The 18,939-nt window shown below is 40.2% G+C and overlaps 1 protein-coding gene across 3 annotated transcripts in view; it reads right to left on the bottom strand.

Moving 5' to 3' along the window:
* The window catches only part of LOC120522298, a 36,580-nt gene that overhangs the window by 285 nt on the left and 17,356 nt on the right, over positions 1-18,939 (bottom strand). For 2 of the 3 annotated variants that reach the window (XM_039743333.1, XM_039743334.1), the window contains exons 5-6: positions 16,384-16,447; positions 8-1,378 (exon numbers count right to left, since the gene is read on the bottom strand). In XM_039743333.1, coding sequence (XP_039599267.1) covers positions 357-1,378; positions 16,384-16,447 — 1,086 coding nt within the window. In that variant the 3' untranslated portion in view covers positions 8-356. Of the gene's footprint in view, positions 1-7; positions 1,379-16,383; positions 16,448-18,939 lie in introns of those variants that run through there. The other variant, XR_005632346.1, reaches the window with a different exon arrangement.

The following is an 18,939-nucleotide window of genomic DNA, read 5'->3' as shown; positions in this document are numbered from 1 at the left end:
TGACAAAATGATTACATGAACAAAAAAAATTACATTTAACAAGTGCAACTTTATAACATATGAAAAATAAGTAGGATGTCAAGTTCTGTTGGCAAATCTTGAACGTACTGAGAACAAACAGGTCCAGTCAATACACTTCTATTAAACGCATCCAAAAACTCAAACATTTACAACTCCTGAAGTATCCATAACTAGTAAATGAACTTCACAATGAACTAAACCTCTTACCGGTCAGGTCAGTCTGCGGACACATTGGCTGCTCTGCTTCCATTGGTGGTTTCGTTTTGTTCCGACAGTACGGCCCGGGACAATCGGCATAGTCAACAGTGAAAGTTGGATTTTGAAGGGACAGACACTTAATTACGTTGCCTTTTTCGCAGCATATCATCGTCATCGTCACAAAATGCACCTCTCTTGTTTTTTCTGTTTAGGGTTATAGCAGGTAGCATGGACGGGCCCCTCTGTACATCCGAGACATCAAATGAACTTAAATAACTCTTGAAACGTGTTGGAGAAAGAAGCTTCTGGCACAGAGAATCAAATTTGCTGTCAACATCTTCATAATCAGAAGGCTGCAGCAAGCCTGAAAATGAATGTCTTCTCTGCTGTGACGATGAAAGGTCACTTAAAGAATCACCGCTGGACTCAACACTCAACTTCCTCTGAACCAACTTTTTGAAATCGGAGTGCTGTTTTACTCTTGGAGGAGTTCCCAGTATAAAACTGTAGGACATCTGACAAGACCTGCTACTTGGCGAGGATGGTGGCTGCTGCTGATCCATAAACTGTTCTGTGTGTGTCCTCCTCAACTGCTGGACTCTTAAAGGACTTGATGGACTTCCTTTATTTTCTTTTGGTGAAAGGCACGCGTGGGCGGTGAGAGCTAATGGCTTGACTGAAGCTTCAAGCATCAAAGGCTTCTTGACAGTTGAGCTGCTGCTCACACTAAATGATGACATGTCGCATTGAAGTAAACCGATTTTTGATGGACTCGTACTAAAAGTAGTATTTGCAATCAGCTTAGTGTTAAAAGGCTGAGCAACAGACTCGGAAGCACAAAATGAAAGGGAGTACTCCTTCAGTAGCGTGTTATTCAGTCTCCATTGCACAATCGCCATCTTGCGTGCTTTTACTTTCTGGCTCATTAGTTTCCGATAAAACCTCTGCACTGTATTAGCGGCACTCATTGTTGCTTGACTTTGGAAGGCTGCCTTTATTTTAGCCACCATTAACGGATAGACCTGAGACAAGTCCAGAATAGAAGAAAGGTTATTGCTGTCATTTGTTTCGTAATTATCAGAATTAAAGGATCCACTCAGGTTAAACTTTAGCTCTTCATTTGTTGCTGGACTTTCAAAACATACAAACGAAGAAAAATCTGAACAGAAAAAAAACACAACATGAATTCCCTGTCAGCTTCAGATGTCTGTTACAAAATACAAAGAAAACATTTAAAGGTGTCACAAGTTGCAGTGCTTGAATAACACAAATTGTTTTATATGTTAAAAGAAAAACAGCAAAACATACACATGGAAATTATAAATCACCCGCTCCAAGTTAAACATTTTTAGATTACATTTCTTAATATGGATTGATAACTGGATTGGGGATACCTGGAAGAAAACCCACAGAGGAGGTCCTGATTGAGGACAGACGGGATAATTAAGTTCAGATGGCAGGAGGCCACAAAGACGTGGATTAAGATGAAGTAAAGCAGCGAGTCCAGCTGGAGTAGAGGCACGAAGGGTGAAGGTAGATGCTAAATACTGTAGGGGGAGTGACAGCTTTCAACCCGCATGTTTGGTCTCTCCATCACAAGGACTTAAGACGTGTTTTTGATTAGCCAATCATGGATTCTGAAAGAGCCAGTTAGTTGACAATGTGTCCTCTCAAGTCAGCAGCTCTCTGCGAGGATCACTGTTGGTTGCACAGCAGCTCTAGACGTCTCACAACCTGTGTTCCCCACAAGGCTGTGTGCCAAGTCTATTGCGGTTTACCCTCTAAACCTATGACTGCAGTCCAGCCCATCCTAACAAAATCTGCAAAACTGTTGATGACACCACAGGGACTGGACACATTTCAGAGGGGAACAAGTCCCTCTACAAAGAGGGGGTCCTGAAATTGTCAGCTTGGAGCTCAACATACACCCCGAGACTGAACACCATGAAAACAAAAGGAAATCATTTTGGACTTCAGGAAAAACAGAGTAGACCTCAAATTCAACTGTGATTGTGTGGAGCGGGTGCCAGCTACCAAATTCTTCGGTGGCTTCATCTCTGCTGACCTGTCTTAGTCTGCATTTACCAAAGCAGTGATTAAAAAGGCACAAGAGAGACTTAATTTCCCGAGATTGCTTAAGAAGAATAACCTGGAACAGCTGCTGCTGGTGCACTCTTACCAGTCCTCCAAGAGTGTGCCCACATGCTGCAGCACAGGGTGGAACAGAAGCGGCACTGCAGCAGACAAGAGGGGGCTTTAGTATGTCATCAATGCAGCTAAGAAGACTGTCAGCTGCTCTCTGCCCTCCCTACAACACTTGTATACTTCTCACTACCTCGGCAGGGCACATCCTGGTTTTCACCCATTTGACTTGTTGCCCTCTGGTAGGCGATACGGGTCAATCAAATCAAGGACAAACAGACTCTTCCCCAGAGCCATAACTACACTGTTCTTATTTCTTAATTTCATATTTGTTGCCTAACAATTAGTACCAGTTAATTAGTATTCTTTATATATTTTTTATTTTGCTGTTTTTATATGTAATACTTTACTGTTACGTGTATAAAATGTTCAATATTTTTTGGTTGCATCTGAATGGAGTAGCTGTTCTGTAATTTCGTTATACATAATATAATGAAAATGAAGGTTTCTAAAATTCTAAAAATTCACGCCATCACAATGCTTATCACATTTTAGGGATTATATGAATAGACGCTAGTTTTAGAGCTGCAACGACTTCTCAACATTATCGATAATAGATTAAAAATATTGGTAAGGTTCAGTTCCATCGATTTGCTGGTTACGTCATTCAGCGGAGTAGTTGTGCTGTGCAATCGCATCACTACTTCATTCAATTCTGAACACATCTGTTCACAAGGGACGAGAGCACAACAGAGACGTACATTCGAACAGGAAATGTACTATTACAGGCTTTGTGGAAGACTTGCCATTATCGTAAGTTGAATGTTAACTTTAGTGTTATGCGATACAAATTCATAACAGTATGTATCCACTAGGTTAGGCACTATGACAGGACTTTTGGTTTGAAGTGAAGAATAATTTGAGTTCATAGTCCAGTCTTCTATAATGTGAATAAAACACTAGCATAAGTGATAGTGATAGAGTTTTGCGATAGGTCAGTAGCCACTAGCTAGTAAACGTTCAGATTTTCACTTGCCATAGTTTTTTTTTTTTGGGATGCGGTCAGTGTGCTAAATTATAGTGCTGCATTACAAGCTGAAAAACAAGGTTTTTCGCAGTCCTTTTTTTGTAAACGCACATGGTAATGTTGCATGCAAGTCCCTGTCCGAGCAGCAAACTCTCAACCCTAAGCCTAAGTCTCATGTGCAAAGGAAATGAAAATCTCAGCGAGAGTGAATCCCACAGCTCATCAACTGCGACTGACGGCTCATTCTGGGTAAAAACATAAAAGCGGGGTGGAAAACCGAAAAATTCTAGAATAGTTGGCTGTGGGACTTCAAATGGCTTTCATACAGTCTGGAGGAAGATGCGATAATCTGCAAGTACCACTACAGCAAAAACCGTGTACCCGGTAAAAGAGATTGTGGCCTGATCACAGTTTTATATTTGTGAAAAATCGAACCGCATACTTCCAACAACAAATGACATGCAGCAGGCTTCAACAGGGTGTTGGCTACAAGTAAGAGTGCCAAAGAGTCTACAGTGGTAGACAAACACAAAAAAGATGATATATGATGAGCAAAAAAAAAAAGATAGGGACTTTCAGTTAAAATAAACTCCACATATTACTGAGTTTCACATTAATGAAAACACTTGAGTTTCTGTAAATGGTTTCCCCAACTTACAACTAATTTCAAACTTTACTGCAGATTAAAATAGTCACGATGATGGAGCCGATTCTTCTGTGGTGGTATGCTGGTCAGATGCTTACTGTATATGATGCTCTGCAAGTAAATCTTCTGGCACAGAAACTGGAAACAAAGTTTAGTTTTTGAAGTGTGGGCTTAGTGGGATTCTGAATACATAAGGAAATTGCAGGTTTTATTAATTTATTGAAAACAGTTGTGTTCTCTAAGGAAATCTTGTGTGTGTGTGTTTATTGGACAACGAGAAGTGCTACCTAGTGTTATTTCTATTTATTTTCAATGCATTATTACATGTAACTTGTATAAAAAAAACTATATATTTTGTTTAAAATATCTACAAGTACTTCATTAAAAAAAACACATTTCTGGAAGTATCTCATGACCCTCAAACAGGCATTTAGACATCCAGTGTAGGATACCCCCATGAACTCCATCAGACTGGCAGACAGAACTGGTTCTCATCCTCAATGCCTTCTCTTTTGATAGCATTCTTTTTAACCAGGTCGGTGGAGTTGGAATGGGTACTAAAAGTCAGTGTGGGTCAGATGAGGTCGTGTTTTACTACCAAAGCTGGAATTCTATGAGGAGGGCAACAAAAGGACAACCAGAGAGTGGAGCATGTGATGTTATTCATCTTGATTTTCAAAAAGTATTTGATGAGGTGCCACATGAGAGGGTGGGCATCAAACTAAAAAGTGGTAGATCAGGGTGTGGGGTGCAGATGGGTGCAGAACTGGCTCAGACACAGGTAGCCGAGGATGATAAGAGTGGTGACCAGCAGGGGGCAGTGCTGGGGCTGCTGCTATCTATACTAATAAAAAGCAAAGTCCTCACTGACTGACTGATCACTAATTCTCCAACTTCCTGTGTAGGCAGAAGGCTGAAATTTGGCAGGCTCATTCCTTACAGCTTACTTACAAAAGTTGGGCAGGTTTCATTTCGAAATTCTACACGTAAACGGTCAAAAACATCCGCCATGTTGAACTTTCTTATTTATGGCCCCATCTTCACGAAATTTGGTAGGTGGCTTCCCTGCGCTAACCAAAACCGACGTACCTACTTTTTTCGATGTTATGACACCACTGTCGGCCGCCATATTGAATTTTCCAAACGTCACTAATTCTCCAACTTCCCGTGTAGGTAGAAGGTTGAAATTTGGCAGGCTCAATTCTTACAGCTTACTTACAAAAGTTAAGCAGGTTTCATTTCGAAATTCTACGCGTCAACAACGTCTGCCATGTTGAACTTTCTTATTCATGGCCCCATCTTCACAAAATTTGGTAGGCGGCTTCCCTGCGCTAACTGAAACCAATGTACGTACTTATTTCGGTGGTATGATGCCACTGTCGGCCGCCATATTGAAGTTTTTAACGGTCTTTGTTACTTATGGGCCCATCTTCAAGAAATTTGGTACGCGGGTTCCCAACGCTAACTGAATCCTACTTGCGTACATATATACGTCCATAGCCTGCAGCTCGGTCACCGTGTGAGGCGGCATTGGGTCCCCATCCCAACGCCTCCCACGTTATTGGCTGCCTGCCTATATAAGGCCGTCCGTTGCTCCAGTCTCTACATTCCCTTCCTTGCTTTGCCACGGGATTCACGTCTCCCTGCTGATAACTACAGCCTTTTTATTTAATCCACGGCTTCTCCGCTGTTTTATTGTTCATTTATTACGATTAGTTATTGTGTAGGTACTTTAGACTTACTTTACATTGTTCAGGTACCCATTTCCTTTATCATCCCAACTGTACCCCCATTAACATGTCTATCGAGGTGATCACCATCGATCAAAGAACTGTCACTTACCGAGTAGTTTCCATGCCTGGAGATACCACCTAACTTTTCTAATTTCTGCGTTACATATTGCACGGCCATATCAGGCTTACTCTTGATATCCGGAGGAACATTGTGTCTTATGTATTGAATGACTAGGACAGGTTCAAGGTGTGGACTGATGACGGTACAGGAGATAATTAGACTAAACAGGAGCACTAGAAGAGTGAAATCCTTAAGCCCTTCAACTATGGTTCTGCATGTGAGTTGATGGCTGCTGCTGAATTGTTCGGTTGTCGCTTTCAAGTGTACCGAAATGGCCAAATATTTTACACCTTTCGACAACCGCCAATGCCTCTTAAACATCTTAGATTGACAGGTGACGACTTCAGTAGTGGACACTTTGATGTTTATGAATGTTTAAACTCTCAAAAGCTGGATGTGAAGTTATCGATGAAACCGGTTGTATACTTACAGCGCTTGACAGATGCCGAATGTCACTTCAACACAAGTCCTGCAAATACTGTCGTAATTGAAACAAACCATGAAACTCAAACCGATTATGACAGCAGCAATCCAAGATGTGAGATTTGAAACAAGATTACTGTTCACATGAGCATGCAACGTACAGTTGACCAAGAGTAAGCTCAGCGCACAGCTTGGTCATATTACAACCGGAGGGCCGAACTCACAATGTGGTATACAAAGAGATCCTTAACAAATAATTATTGGTATATTTTCCCTCAGTGTAAAAAGGTTTCATTTTCTTCTTAATAAAAATTTTAAGGCAATACTTCGCCGCTGCGAAGCGCGGGTATTTTGCTAGTTTTTAATATATGCACATAAATAAAATTGGCAGATACTCTGGAATCCATTGAATCATTAAAGAGACTTGGACAGATTAAATTTAAATGTCAGTAAAGTATTACGTGTAGGAAATGAAATTGTTAGGTTTCAATACACAATGGTGGGTCTGAAACTTGAAAGTCCCCCTTATAAAGAGGACTTAAGGAGTCATAGTGGACTCTAAGCTATCAACTGCCCGTCAGTGTTGAGAAGCCATTAAGAAGGCCAACAGTTACGCAATTACGCGGGACTGGAGCAGCGGGGACACCGGCTTCAGCAGAGTCTGCTGCTTCATCTACGGCACAAGAAGGCACATTTGAGCTATCTGAACTGAAAGTGTTGCTCGCTGAGCTCAGGCAAGATATAAAGAAAAGCGAGAAGGCTAATGAGAAAGCAACGGCAAAGGCACATGAGAGACTGAAACAGGAATTAAAACAGGAAATCCAACAGGCAAATGATAAAATTGAAAAGCGCATTGAGAAAAACTCGGCTAAACTGAGCACGCTTGCTGATCGATTGGAGCATCTTAGTGAGACATTCACGAATCGGATCGAAATAGCCGAACATCTAGCTGCCAGTGCCGAGGAAAGAGCAGTAAATGTCAGTTCGGAATGTAAAAAACTCGGAGAAAAACTTGGAGACAGACTGGCTGCTTTAGAAGATGGGAATAGAAGGTATAATGTCAGAATTGAAGGCTTGCCGGAGAATCGAGAAAGTTTAAACCCGGTGAAATTCGCAACTGAACTTTTTTCTAAAATAATCGGGGCGACTTTAAAGCAGAATCTGAGATAGCAGCGGCTTACAGACGCTGATCAAACACCGTCAGACCCGACCAAGATCTTTTATAGTCCGTTTTGAACGATTATCATTTAAGTTAGAGGTGATGGAACTCCTCAGGAAAAAAGGAAGATATTATATATGAAGATTGCCACATTCGCGTCTTCCCTGACTTCTCTCCAGCAACAGCTATCAAACGCCGCCTTCTATAATATTAAACAGCGCTACGGCAAGCCAATGTCAAATACGGCCTCCTGTATCCGCAAAACTGAAAGTGGAATGGCAGGGTCATTTCTATGTTTTCGCTAGCAAGGAGGAGGCAGAAAATGAGTTAAGAAAGCTGATCCCGGACTATTCTGATACATAATTGTGAGTCATGGCGGTAAATGATAAAGCTAGGATTAATAATCTACTGTCTGATCTATTTGTTTTAAAATACGGGTTTTTATCAGCATATATTCTCATATTCTTATATTATTACTTACTTATTACTTATCATTACTTAGTATTACTAGGGCTAAATGTTTGTGTTTTATTGTGCTTAATTACGTTTTCCTCCTCTTTTTTCTTTTCTAATTATTTCATGTGTACCCTAAATGAGACTGTTCAATATCATACCCTTGGTTTGCTGTTATTGCTATTACTGCATTAAGACTTGTTATGCTTGTTTTGGACACATCTTTAACACCATCACCTGGGTTTATTATCTGGGGATATCATCTTAATGCACTAAAATTGATGAAGATTATATGTATGTATATATATATATGTATATATGTATATATGTATATATATATATATATATTAAGTGCAAAATTCTTTTCTTTCTTTTTCCTCTTTTAAAGACTATATTGGTAACAGATATCTCTATCTTTTAACCTTAAAGCCACTGCATGGGGGCTTGATGTGCTTTGGACGTGCTCTGTCTCTGGGTATGTCAGAGGACTGGGACTGCATGAAGTGGGTTTTAGCCTCACCTGGGGAGGCAAAAAGGGAGGGTGGGGGTTAAGGGGAAGAGAAAGAGAGCAGGCTTGATCTATATCTAATCTATCATCTCAATCTTTATAATTATAACTATCAACGTAATAATAAGCTGCATGGCAACAACTCTTGGGGGAATAGGAAATTAAGACCTAAACTATTTCACTTCCAGTTAAGACTATAATATGACACCAAAAACTCAGAATCAGTGTCTCCATGATGGGACAGTTAACTTCGTAAGCTGGAATGTTAAAGGCCTGAATCACGAATTAAAGAGAAAGAAAGTACTTTCTCACCTAACAGGTCTAAATGCTAAAATAGTATTTTTACAGGAAACCCACTTACTAAGTAAGGATCAGTTCCGGCTGCAAAAGACTGGACTGGCCAAATGTTCCATTCTAGTTTTACAAAGAAAACTAGAGGGGTGGGAATTCTCATACATAGAACAGTACCATTTGTAGCATCAGATGTAGTATTGGATCCTGAAGGGAGATATGTGATGGTCATGGGAGACTTATCTAACTGTAAAATGATTTTGATAAATGTTTATGCACCTAATGTTGATGATAAGGAATTTATACAAAATTTATTTGCATCCATTCCCAATCTGAACACTCATAAACTTATAATGGCTGGGGACTTTAATTGTGTTCTAAATCCACTTTTAGATAAGACTTCCTCCACAGGGGAACGCAACTAACACCGCAAAGATAATTACAAAGTTTATAACTGATCACAACTTATCAGATCCCTGGAGGTTTTAAACCCAAATTCAAGAACATATTCTTTCTACTCACCAGTACATCATTGCTACTCAAGGATTGATTACTTCTTTATAGATAATAACTTCTTGCCTAAGATTAAATCTTGTAAATACGATGCTATTGTTATTTCAGACCATGCTCCGATGATCTTGGAGCTGAAATTACTAAGCCCCATACACTCACCCCGAAGATGGCGCCTCAATCCGCTTCTATTAGCTGACGAGAATTGTACTGAATTTATATCCAAACAAATTGAATTCTTTCTAGAGACAAATACATCCCCTGAGATCTCTGCAGGAACACTCTGGGAAACTCTTAAGGCCTTCTTAAGAGGACAGATTATCTCATATCTTTCCCACAGAAATAAATCCGAGCGAAGAAAGTAGCAGAGATAAAAAGCGAAATTACTAAAATAGATGAAGAACATGCCAGACTACCAAGCGAGACTCTACATAAGAGGAGGCAGGCTCTACATTCAGAATTAAACCTCTTGACAACTAAAGAAACCGAACAACTAATTTACAAATCCAGACATCATTATTATGAACATGGAGAGAAAGCTAATAAGCTTTTAGCAACAAATTCACAAGCAAGAAGTGCATACGCAATCTCGTAATTACTAACACGAATGGAGATAAAATCATCGAACACAAAAATATAATGTACACTTTTAGAGACTACTATAAATCCCTATATACTACTGAGTTTAAAGAAGACAATATACAATCTAATGCATTTCTGGATAAATTACAGATACCACAAATTGACGCTATTAGTGTGGAGGAGCTCGATAAACCTCTGTCATTATCAGAATTACTGGATGCTATAAAGTCACTCCAAGGTGGAAAAGCAGCAGGCCCTGATGGCTACCCTGCAGAGTTTTACAAGAAATTCTCCGCTCAGCTAGCTCCCTCCTATTAGCAACATTTACAGAAGCCAGAGATAACCAATCTCTTCCACAAACCTTTCGCCAAGCACTAATCACTGTCTTTCCAAAACAAAATAAGGACTTATTACAATGTGCATCATACAGACCAATTTCACTTCTGAATAACGACGTTAAAATACTCTCTAAAATCATAGCTAGAAGGATGGAGAAAGTGCTCCCTCAATAATATCACAAGACCAAACTGGATTTATTAGGGGCCGACACTTATCTTCAAATCTTCGACGCCTGTTTAATGTAATATACTCACCAACTAAATCAAACACCCCAGAAATATTATTATCATTGGATGCAGAAAAAGCATTCGACATGATTGAATGGAAATACCTTTTACTATTTTGGAGAAGTTTGGGTTTGGCCCAACATTTGTGCATGGATTAAATTACTGTATACTAACCCAGAAGCTTCAGTTTGCATCAATAACATTTGCTCAGACTACTTTAAACTAGAGCGTGGCACAAGACAAGGATGCCCTTTGTCACCACTGCTGTTTGCAATTGCCATTGAACCACTGGCAATACATTGTCGAAATACTGATCAGATAAAGGGGATTAGCAGAGAAGGACTGGAACAGAAAATCTCATTATATGCAGATGACATGGTACTGTATATATCGGACCCAGAAAATTCTGTGCCTGCAGTCTTAGCAGCACTCACAGAATTTCAAAAGCTCTCTGGTCTCAGAATTAATCTGAATAAAAGTGTACTCTTTCCGTGAATTCGCAAGCATATAATATTAGATTAGACACCCTTCCTTTTATCATTGCAGAACAGTTTAAATACCTCGGGGTAAACATCACAAGTAAACATAAAGCTCTTTATCAACAAAATTTCGTGTCTGTATGGAAAAAATTAAACAAGACTTGCATAGATGGTCAACCCTTCATCTCACACTAGCTGGAAGAATTAACACTGTTAAGATGAATATTCTTCCTAAGCTCCTTTTTATTTCAAAACATACCAATATACATTAATAAATCGTTCTTTAAGCAATTAGATTCAACAATAACCTCATTTATTTGGAATTCTAAACATCCACGCATCAAAAGAGCGACCCTACAAAGACAAAAGGCAGAAGGCGGCATGGCTCTACCTAACTTCCAGTTTTATTACTGGGCAAATATACAGTCGATAAGAACCTGGACACAAATAGAAGAACATACACAGGCATGGACCGCAATAGAAGTAAAATCCTGCAGTACTTCTTTGTATTCCTTGCTTTGTGCTCCAATAAACACACGCTATCGGCAATACACTAATAACCCAATTGTGCTCCACTCACTTAGAATCTGGAACCAATGTAGAAAGCATTTTAAGACGGAGAAGCTTCTTTCTGTGGCACCCTGCAAAAGAACCACCTCTTTCAACCCTCACAAACATATGCAGTTTTAATATCTGGAAAAATTTGGAATTAACTTGCTTAGAGATCTTTATATAGACAACGTCTTTGCATCCTATGAACAATTACATTCCAAATTTAACATTCCAGCTACAAATTTCTTTCACTATCTTCAAATCAGGAACTTTGTTAAACAGAACCTTCCAGATTTTCCTCATCTTGCACCCTCATCCACGCTGGAAAAATTATTGCTCAATTTCAAGGAGTTAGACTCCATCTCTACAATATATAAAATCCTTTTACAATCCCTTCCTTTCAAAGATCCAAGAGGACACTGGGAAAATGACCTCTCAATTAATATATCAGAAAAGGAGTGGAAAGTAGCAATGCAGAGAATTCACTCAAGCTCCATATGCGCAAAGCATACAATTATACAACTCAAAATTATATATCGAGCACATCTGTCTCGACTAAAACTCTCCAAAATGTTTCCAGGGCATGATCCAACCTGTGAACGTTGCAACCAAGCCCCAGCCTCACTAGGTCACATGTTCTGGGCCTGCTCCAAATTAACATTATTCTGGACAAAAATTTTTAATTACCTCTCAGACAGTCTTGGACTCACAATCCCTCCTAACCCATTAACAGCTGTGTTTGGGGTTCTTCCAGAGGGTCTTAAAGTGGAGAAAGACAAACAAACTGTGATTGCATTCACTACACTGTTGGCACGCAGACTTATTCTGATAAACTGGAAGAACCCAAACTCTCCTCTTTTAAGTCAGTGGGAAACTGATGTGTTATATTATTTAAAATTGGAAAAAATCAAATACTCAGTTAGAGGATCTGTGCAGACTTTTTTCAAAACATGGCAGGATCTAATCAGTAATATTTTGAAATGATTTTATAAAGCACAGAGAATTTGTTGATTTAGGTATTTTTAAAAGCCTTAAATTTTACACCGTTTGGCTTGCTCTCTCTCTCAAGGGTGGGGATCGATCTGTTCTTAGCATAATTCTTTTTTTTTTGTAAAAACTTGATTGCTATGTATTGATTGTAATAAAATTAATAAATAAATAAATAAATAAAAAAAAAAAAAAAGAAGGCCAACAATGTCAGGATATATAGCACCTTGATGTGTGCAGTACAAGTCACAGGAGGTTCTGCTCAGGCTTTATAACACACTGGTGAGACCTCATCTGGAGTCCTGTGTGCAGTTTGAGTCTCCAGGCTACAAAAAGGACACAGCCGAGCTAGAAAGGTCCAGAGAAGAGTGACTAGGCTGACTCCAGTGCTACAGAGAATGAGTTATGAGGAAAGAGTAAAAGAGCCGAGTCTTTACAGGAGAAGAGGAATATGACTGAAGTGTTTAAAATTAAGAAGGGAATTAGTCCAGTGGATCAAGACAGTTACTTTAAAATGAGTTCATCAAGAAGCCAGGGATGCACCAGCAAGAATCTTAACTGAAAAAGAAATTCTGAGCACATCTCACGAGTCTTAGTCATTACATTGGTTGCCTTTGTCATTTATATTTTACTTTAAAATACTACTAAGGGTGTATAAAGCCTTAAATAAATCTGCCCTGTCCTATATTGTGGAATGCCTGTCCTCCTGCACTCCAAGTTGTAACCTCAGATCTTCTAATGGAGGTCTGCTTATAAATGCAAGAGCAAACTTGTAAATAAGTGGTGATGCAGCCTTTTGCTGTTATGCACATAAAATTGAGTACTTTACCGATAAGACCTACGCCAGGCTAACACTGTGTAACTTCAAAAAAAATCAGCTAAAAACCCACTTTTTAAAATCTGAGTTTCTTCTAGCTACATTTTAGTTGTACTCTTAATAGACTATATAGGCATAGACCTATCATTCTTCAGGAATCTACAATCTTTACTAATCTCTACTGGTTCTTTGTGGTGGCGTTTTGGGTCACCACTGCCTCCACCACCACCTAACCAATTCACCGTGCAGCCACCTGTGATGCTGGAATGAAGGCGGGTGCCCCAACTCTCCACAAGACCTGCTGCATCAAATCCTTTCAGACGAAGCCTGGAAACAATTAGGAATGACTTAGGAACATTGTGTGCTACAATGCCCGAGGGGTTACAACGGTTTCTTCGGGCCCTCCTTGAAGTCCTTGCAGATTTTGTTTTTTTTCTCCAGCTTAACTGGAGTTTTAGTTTTTCTGTCCTCCCGGAAATCTGACCAAGTTACTGGACTCAATTTTACAGCCTTGCATTATGATACTGTAGATGAGGACGCTACCCTTCCACTAACTATAGGTTCTATAAGATTGTATTGACTTATTTTTTCTTTGTTACTTTCCAGAGCCCAAGTTTTACTGCCACAGCAAAGAAACAAAAAAATATAAATTTTTGTTCTCTTTTTTTTTTGGCCAAATTTAGGTCTCCCCTTATCAGTTTCTTTTGTTTCCAGAAAGAATCCTTGCCCTGACAATTCTTTCCTTTCTCCCTCGACTGCATCGGCGATCACTGGATATCCAACTCCTTAAACATTTCCATGTATAATTTTACTCCAACTTTTCCCCGTCTGGTATTGATGTTCTCCTATTAGCCTCCTTTTCTTAACGTTACCATTATTTTTGTTCTTCTTAGGTTTAGCTCCCTCCCATATTGCTTTTCTGTATTTAATACAGCCTGTAACAGTAGTTCTAGATCAGCTCCACTTTCTGCCAACAATGTGGTGTCATCACCCCAATTAAGCCTTTGAGCGTTTCCATCATCATATATTTACTATACAGATTGTTAAGTATTTGAGCTACATGATAGGTCCTCGGTGAACTGCCACCTCGTGCTGAAGTCCTGTTAGAACCCTTCTTCAGTTCTATTGGAGAGAAAGGGCGTGTAAGATGTTCTTTATTAGCCTTCATTCCATCTCTGGAAAACCAACTTGAGTAACTTTACTAACTTCAATCGAAAGTCTATGAACAGTATATGCCTTTGTTCAGCTCCAGTGTCCTTACGAGGGGGGTCTGGCTGTAAACTTTAACCGGTAAGCCCCTTTAGCCATAGGGCGCTGTGACATCATGCAAAGACCTGTGGCTTAGGGTAACAGGGATGCAGGTTGGGAAGGTCTGCCATCTATCAGATATGTGATGTTCAGCACTCTTAAATGCCATTTATTTATTAGGTTTCTTTGCCTGACCTATTGTAAAAAACATGGGTACGCCATTATTTTCTTTATTACCATTTTGTTGCAGCATTTGTCGCTCTTTTGAGGAAGATGACATGTATAAAACATCTCGAGTATCCAAACCTAATAAAGCAAGTTTCAAAGTGTAACATTGCACGACGGAGATATAATTGTATAAGTGTTTATATTGCTGAAGCACGGTGGCGCAGTACCTCCTAACAAGGGGACTGGAGTTTAAGTCTTGGGTGCACCCTGCGTCAAGTTTGCTGGTATTCCCGAGTGTATGTTCAGTGCTCCCGTTTCGCCCCACACTCCAAAAGGAATACAGTTTAGGTGGACTGATGCTAAATTAGCTGCAATGTGTGCCATCACACATTGGTAGTGCACACAATGCTTGCTGGAACAGTCACCAGCCTTATCGTATACCTGCTTTGGATAAGCGGGTTGAGAAAAATCAATGGATGGACGGGTTAAACTTTGGCATCATGTCAAAGAAACAATCACAGAACATAAGCGTATTCTTAGGTATGAGCCTCATCCTCATAGTAGGTGGTGGCCCACTGGATCTTCGGAGTAGGAACAAATCGTCTGTGGTCAGAATTCACAAACTGGGCACTTCTGTAGATCCTGCAGTTTTGCAAGAGCCTACAGCGTCTGCCCACGAGGATGTGATCAATCTCCTTCACCGCACCACCAGTGCTGGAGTACCAAGTCCAACAATACAGCTTAGGGTGCTGGAACCAGGATGCACCCATTTGCGGCCCCTGACCCTTTGCAAAGTAAAGGAACATGGAGCCACTTTCCCCAGTCACCAGACCCATGGGTACCGAGACAATCCTAATAGCCAGCCCCATCAGTGCCAGTGGTTGCACTGAAGTCACCTACAACCAGAGGAGTGTCCTCGTAGGCACCCATAAACCACAGAGCAAAGCTGTGAAAAAAACGTCTCCCTCGCCGAGAACTCACTCACTGCGGTCGTTGCAAACACTGAGACAACAGACAAGACACCCAGAGTTCCAAAATCAGAGTCTCATATACGCTCGTTGAAAGGAGTGACATTGGACACCATCCGAAGAATCTCATCTGACACAGCAAACAGCTACGCCGAGTATGACATTCAATCAGATCAATAAAAGGTGTATTCACCTACAGAGATCTGGCCAGTCCCCAGTCTGTGCACCTCAGAGGGTGTTGCCACTGAAATGTGGAATTTACGAAGCTCCTCCAATAGAAGAGGAAGATCATTGCGCCGGAGAGACAAGACGTTTCATGCTCCCACCCGTATGGGCCGCCTCAAATTGTGACCCGAGTGCTGCTGTGCAGTGGCCGACACCTCAGCGCCACACCAGTTCCCCCAACAGGCCTGAACCCACTGGCTTTCCAACGGTCGACTGTTTCGGGGATGGAGCTCCTGAGGGCTTTTCCCCATCCCCTTCATGATGCGAGCAGCCTTCCTATGGATGGCTGCAGCAGAGCTACTCCTGCGGAGAGCAAAAAAAAACTCTTTCTGTAGTCTCAGAGCTTTGCAAAGTTTTTTCTAAGGTGGCTGGAGTGCTAATGCAGTCACCAGGCCCCATGATTTCCCTGCCAGTTGGAGGACCGCTTGCAGGGCCGGATGCTGTTTAACATCATACCCAAGATTGACCAACACTAGAAAAGTTAATTTACAACCCTGTATCATTTTTCACTTTAGTATTCTCATTTTAACATGCCTAGATTTATTAAATGTATACTTACAAAAGCTGCTGTCCTTAGCAGTTGGGCATTTAGGCCTCTTCTTTGACACTTCGTCACATTTGACCTATAAATCAAGCAGTTGTAATAAAAGAAAAAAAATTAACATCTCAGCTTGAAACCTGCACTTTGTAATCCTCGGCACTCTACTTAACTGGCCACAATATCTAAGAGCACCCAAAGTTACCAACCAAATTTACAATTATAACAAATATGTGCTTAGTTGCTAAAGTCAAATAGCAGTAATACACACAATACACAGTATTTAGAATATTACAAACAAACATCATTAATGTGTTTCGATGAAGATGAACGCAGCATTTCCATTCACAGAACTATCACAAACTTATCAATGCTGTTACTAAAACCAAGTTGTTGTAGAGAAGGAAAAAGCTAAATGTAATAAACTTGAGCAGCAGAGAGAGAGAGAGAGAGAAGGAAGCACAGCTGAGTATAAATGTTCAAATGAACAATTTAAAAAAAAAAAAAAAAAGTAGAAAACCTAAATTAACAATCCATTATGAACTATTGAAGGCTCGGGTTTCCGAGTAAAATCTTTTAGTCATCTACTTTTCCAAAGTTGTAAATAGTGGAGAAAATCTCATACTGTTACTAACTTTGTAAAAGAATTGTTCAGTTACCACTATCCAAGTGTCCAGTCCATATAAGACGTCTCTGACGTGATAATAAAACGCGGTCGACGTAGTTACGTAACTGCTCATTAGAACAGTTCTGACAGTGCACCATTTCGTTCCTCTCCAACTGCCTTCTACCCTCCATAATATCCTTCTTAATGGCTGCCCTCATGTTCTGATATGCTCTATGATTCACATTGGAGTTATTACTCTTGAACACTTTGTCCATTTTTCCTTTGCAGCTTCTTTAATTAAAAATAACTTCCACAGTTGATTAATAATTTCATACAAATCCCAAATTTAGACATGTACCTGTCCTGCATTGTGTACAACCCTGCTCCATGACTGTCCCCTACACTTACAAGCTTATCCCAGTCCATCCACTTTAAACTTTTCCCTTAACCTAACAGTTTTGCCATTTGCATTTGAGCTCTACCAACACACTGAGAACCGAGTCATATTATGGTCACTTGAGCCTAGTGGTTCAATCACATCTGCACCCTCAAAAGAGTTAATTGTGGACTTCAGAAAAATCACATCCTGCCCACATCCCACTCAGCATCAACGGTTTAGATGTGGAGACTTTTAGGAGTACCAAGTTCCTCGTGTGCACATAACTGAGGAACATAAGTGGACACATAACACCTTATCACTAATCAAGAAAGCCCAGCAGAAAGCACACTTCCTGAAGCGAGCATGTTTTCCCCCTTCCATCCTCACCATGTTCTACAGAGGCACCATTGAGAGTGTTCTGACCAGTTGCATCACGGTCTGGTATTGCAACTGCAACATACCCGACCGCAAGCACCTGCAAAGGATAGTGACGACAGCAGAGAACATTATTGGGGTGCCTCTCCCTTCACTACAGGACATATTTTACAAATGCACTGTCCACAAGGCCTGCAGCATTGAGCAGGACCCCTTACACCCCTCACATGGACTTTTCACACTTCTGCTGTTCAAGAGAAGATACTGCAGCATAAAAGCCAGATCTGCCAGGCTGCAGGAGAGTTTTTACCCCCAAGCTGTCAGACTCATTAACACCATGCTGCCCCCTGGGACCTTCCACAGTGCCTCAACCACCTCTAAAAACTGAACTTTTATACATTCAGGACACTTTCCTGCAAAGATGAATGTGCAAGTAGAGAAGAACTGAAAATTTCATACTGACCTTTAAGTATTTTGACACTATGGATATCCTTCTGCTGTGAAACATTCTGACCTGTCATTGTTTACACATGTCTTAAACAGCTATCATCATACACTGATAATCTCTGTATTATCTACATCTATTATTTATTTTACATATCTATTGACTATGTATCTAGATTGCAAATACCATACATTGCATCAATGTTCATATTGCTAACTACATGTCAATACGGCTGCTACTCTGTCTTGTCTTTGAACAATGTCTTGTCTTGTGTTTTAATTTTAAAATTAAAAATTGTAATTGTTTTTAATTTATTATTTGCATGCCATGTTGTTACACTGTGGACCCTGAGCTTCGCAATTTCATCCATCTGTATATTTGTACAGTGCATCCGGAAAGTATTCACAGCGCATCACTTTTTCCACATTTTGTTATGTTACAGCCTTATTCCAAAATGGATTAAATTCATTTTTTTCCTCAGACACACAACACCCCCATAATGACACTGTGAAAAGTTTACTTGAGGTATTTGCAAACTTATTAAAAATAAAAAAATTGAGAAATCACATGTACACAAGTATTGACGGCCTTTGCCATGAAGCTCCAAATTGAGCTCAGGTGCATCCTGTTTCCCCTGATCATCCTTGAGATGTTTCTGGAGTCCACCTGTGGTCAATTCAGTTGACTGGACATGATTTGGAAAGGCACACACCTGTCTATAGAAGGTCCCACAGTTGACAGTTCATGTCAGAGCACAAACCAAGCATGAAG

Source organism: Polypterus senegalus, unplaced genomic scaffold, assembly GCF_016835505.1.
Source record: "Polypterus senegalus isolate Bchr_013 unplaced genomic scaffold, ASM1683550v1 scaffold_2486, whole genome shotgun sequence".
Classification (NCBI taxonomy): domain Eukaryota; kingdom Metazoa; phylum Chordata; class Cladistia; order Polypteriformes; family Polypteridae; genus Polypterus; species Polypterus senegalus.
The sequence above is the reverse complement of the archived record's forward strand: the minus strand, read 5'-3'. Positions and strand labels throughout refer to the sequence as shown.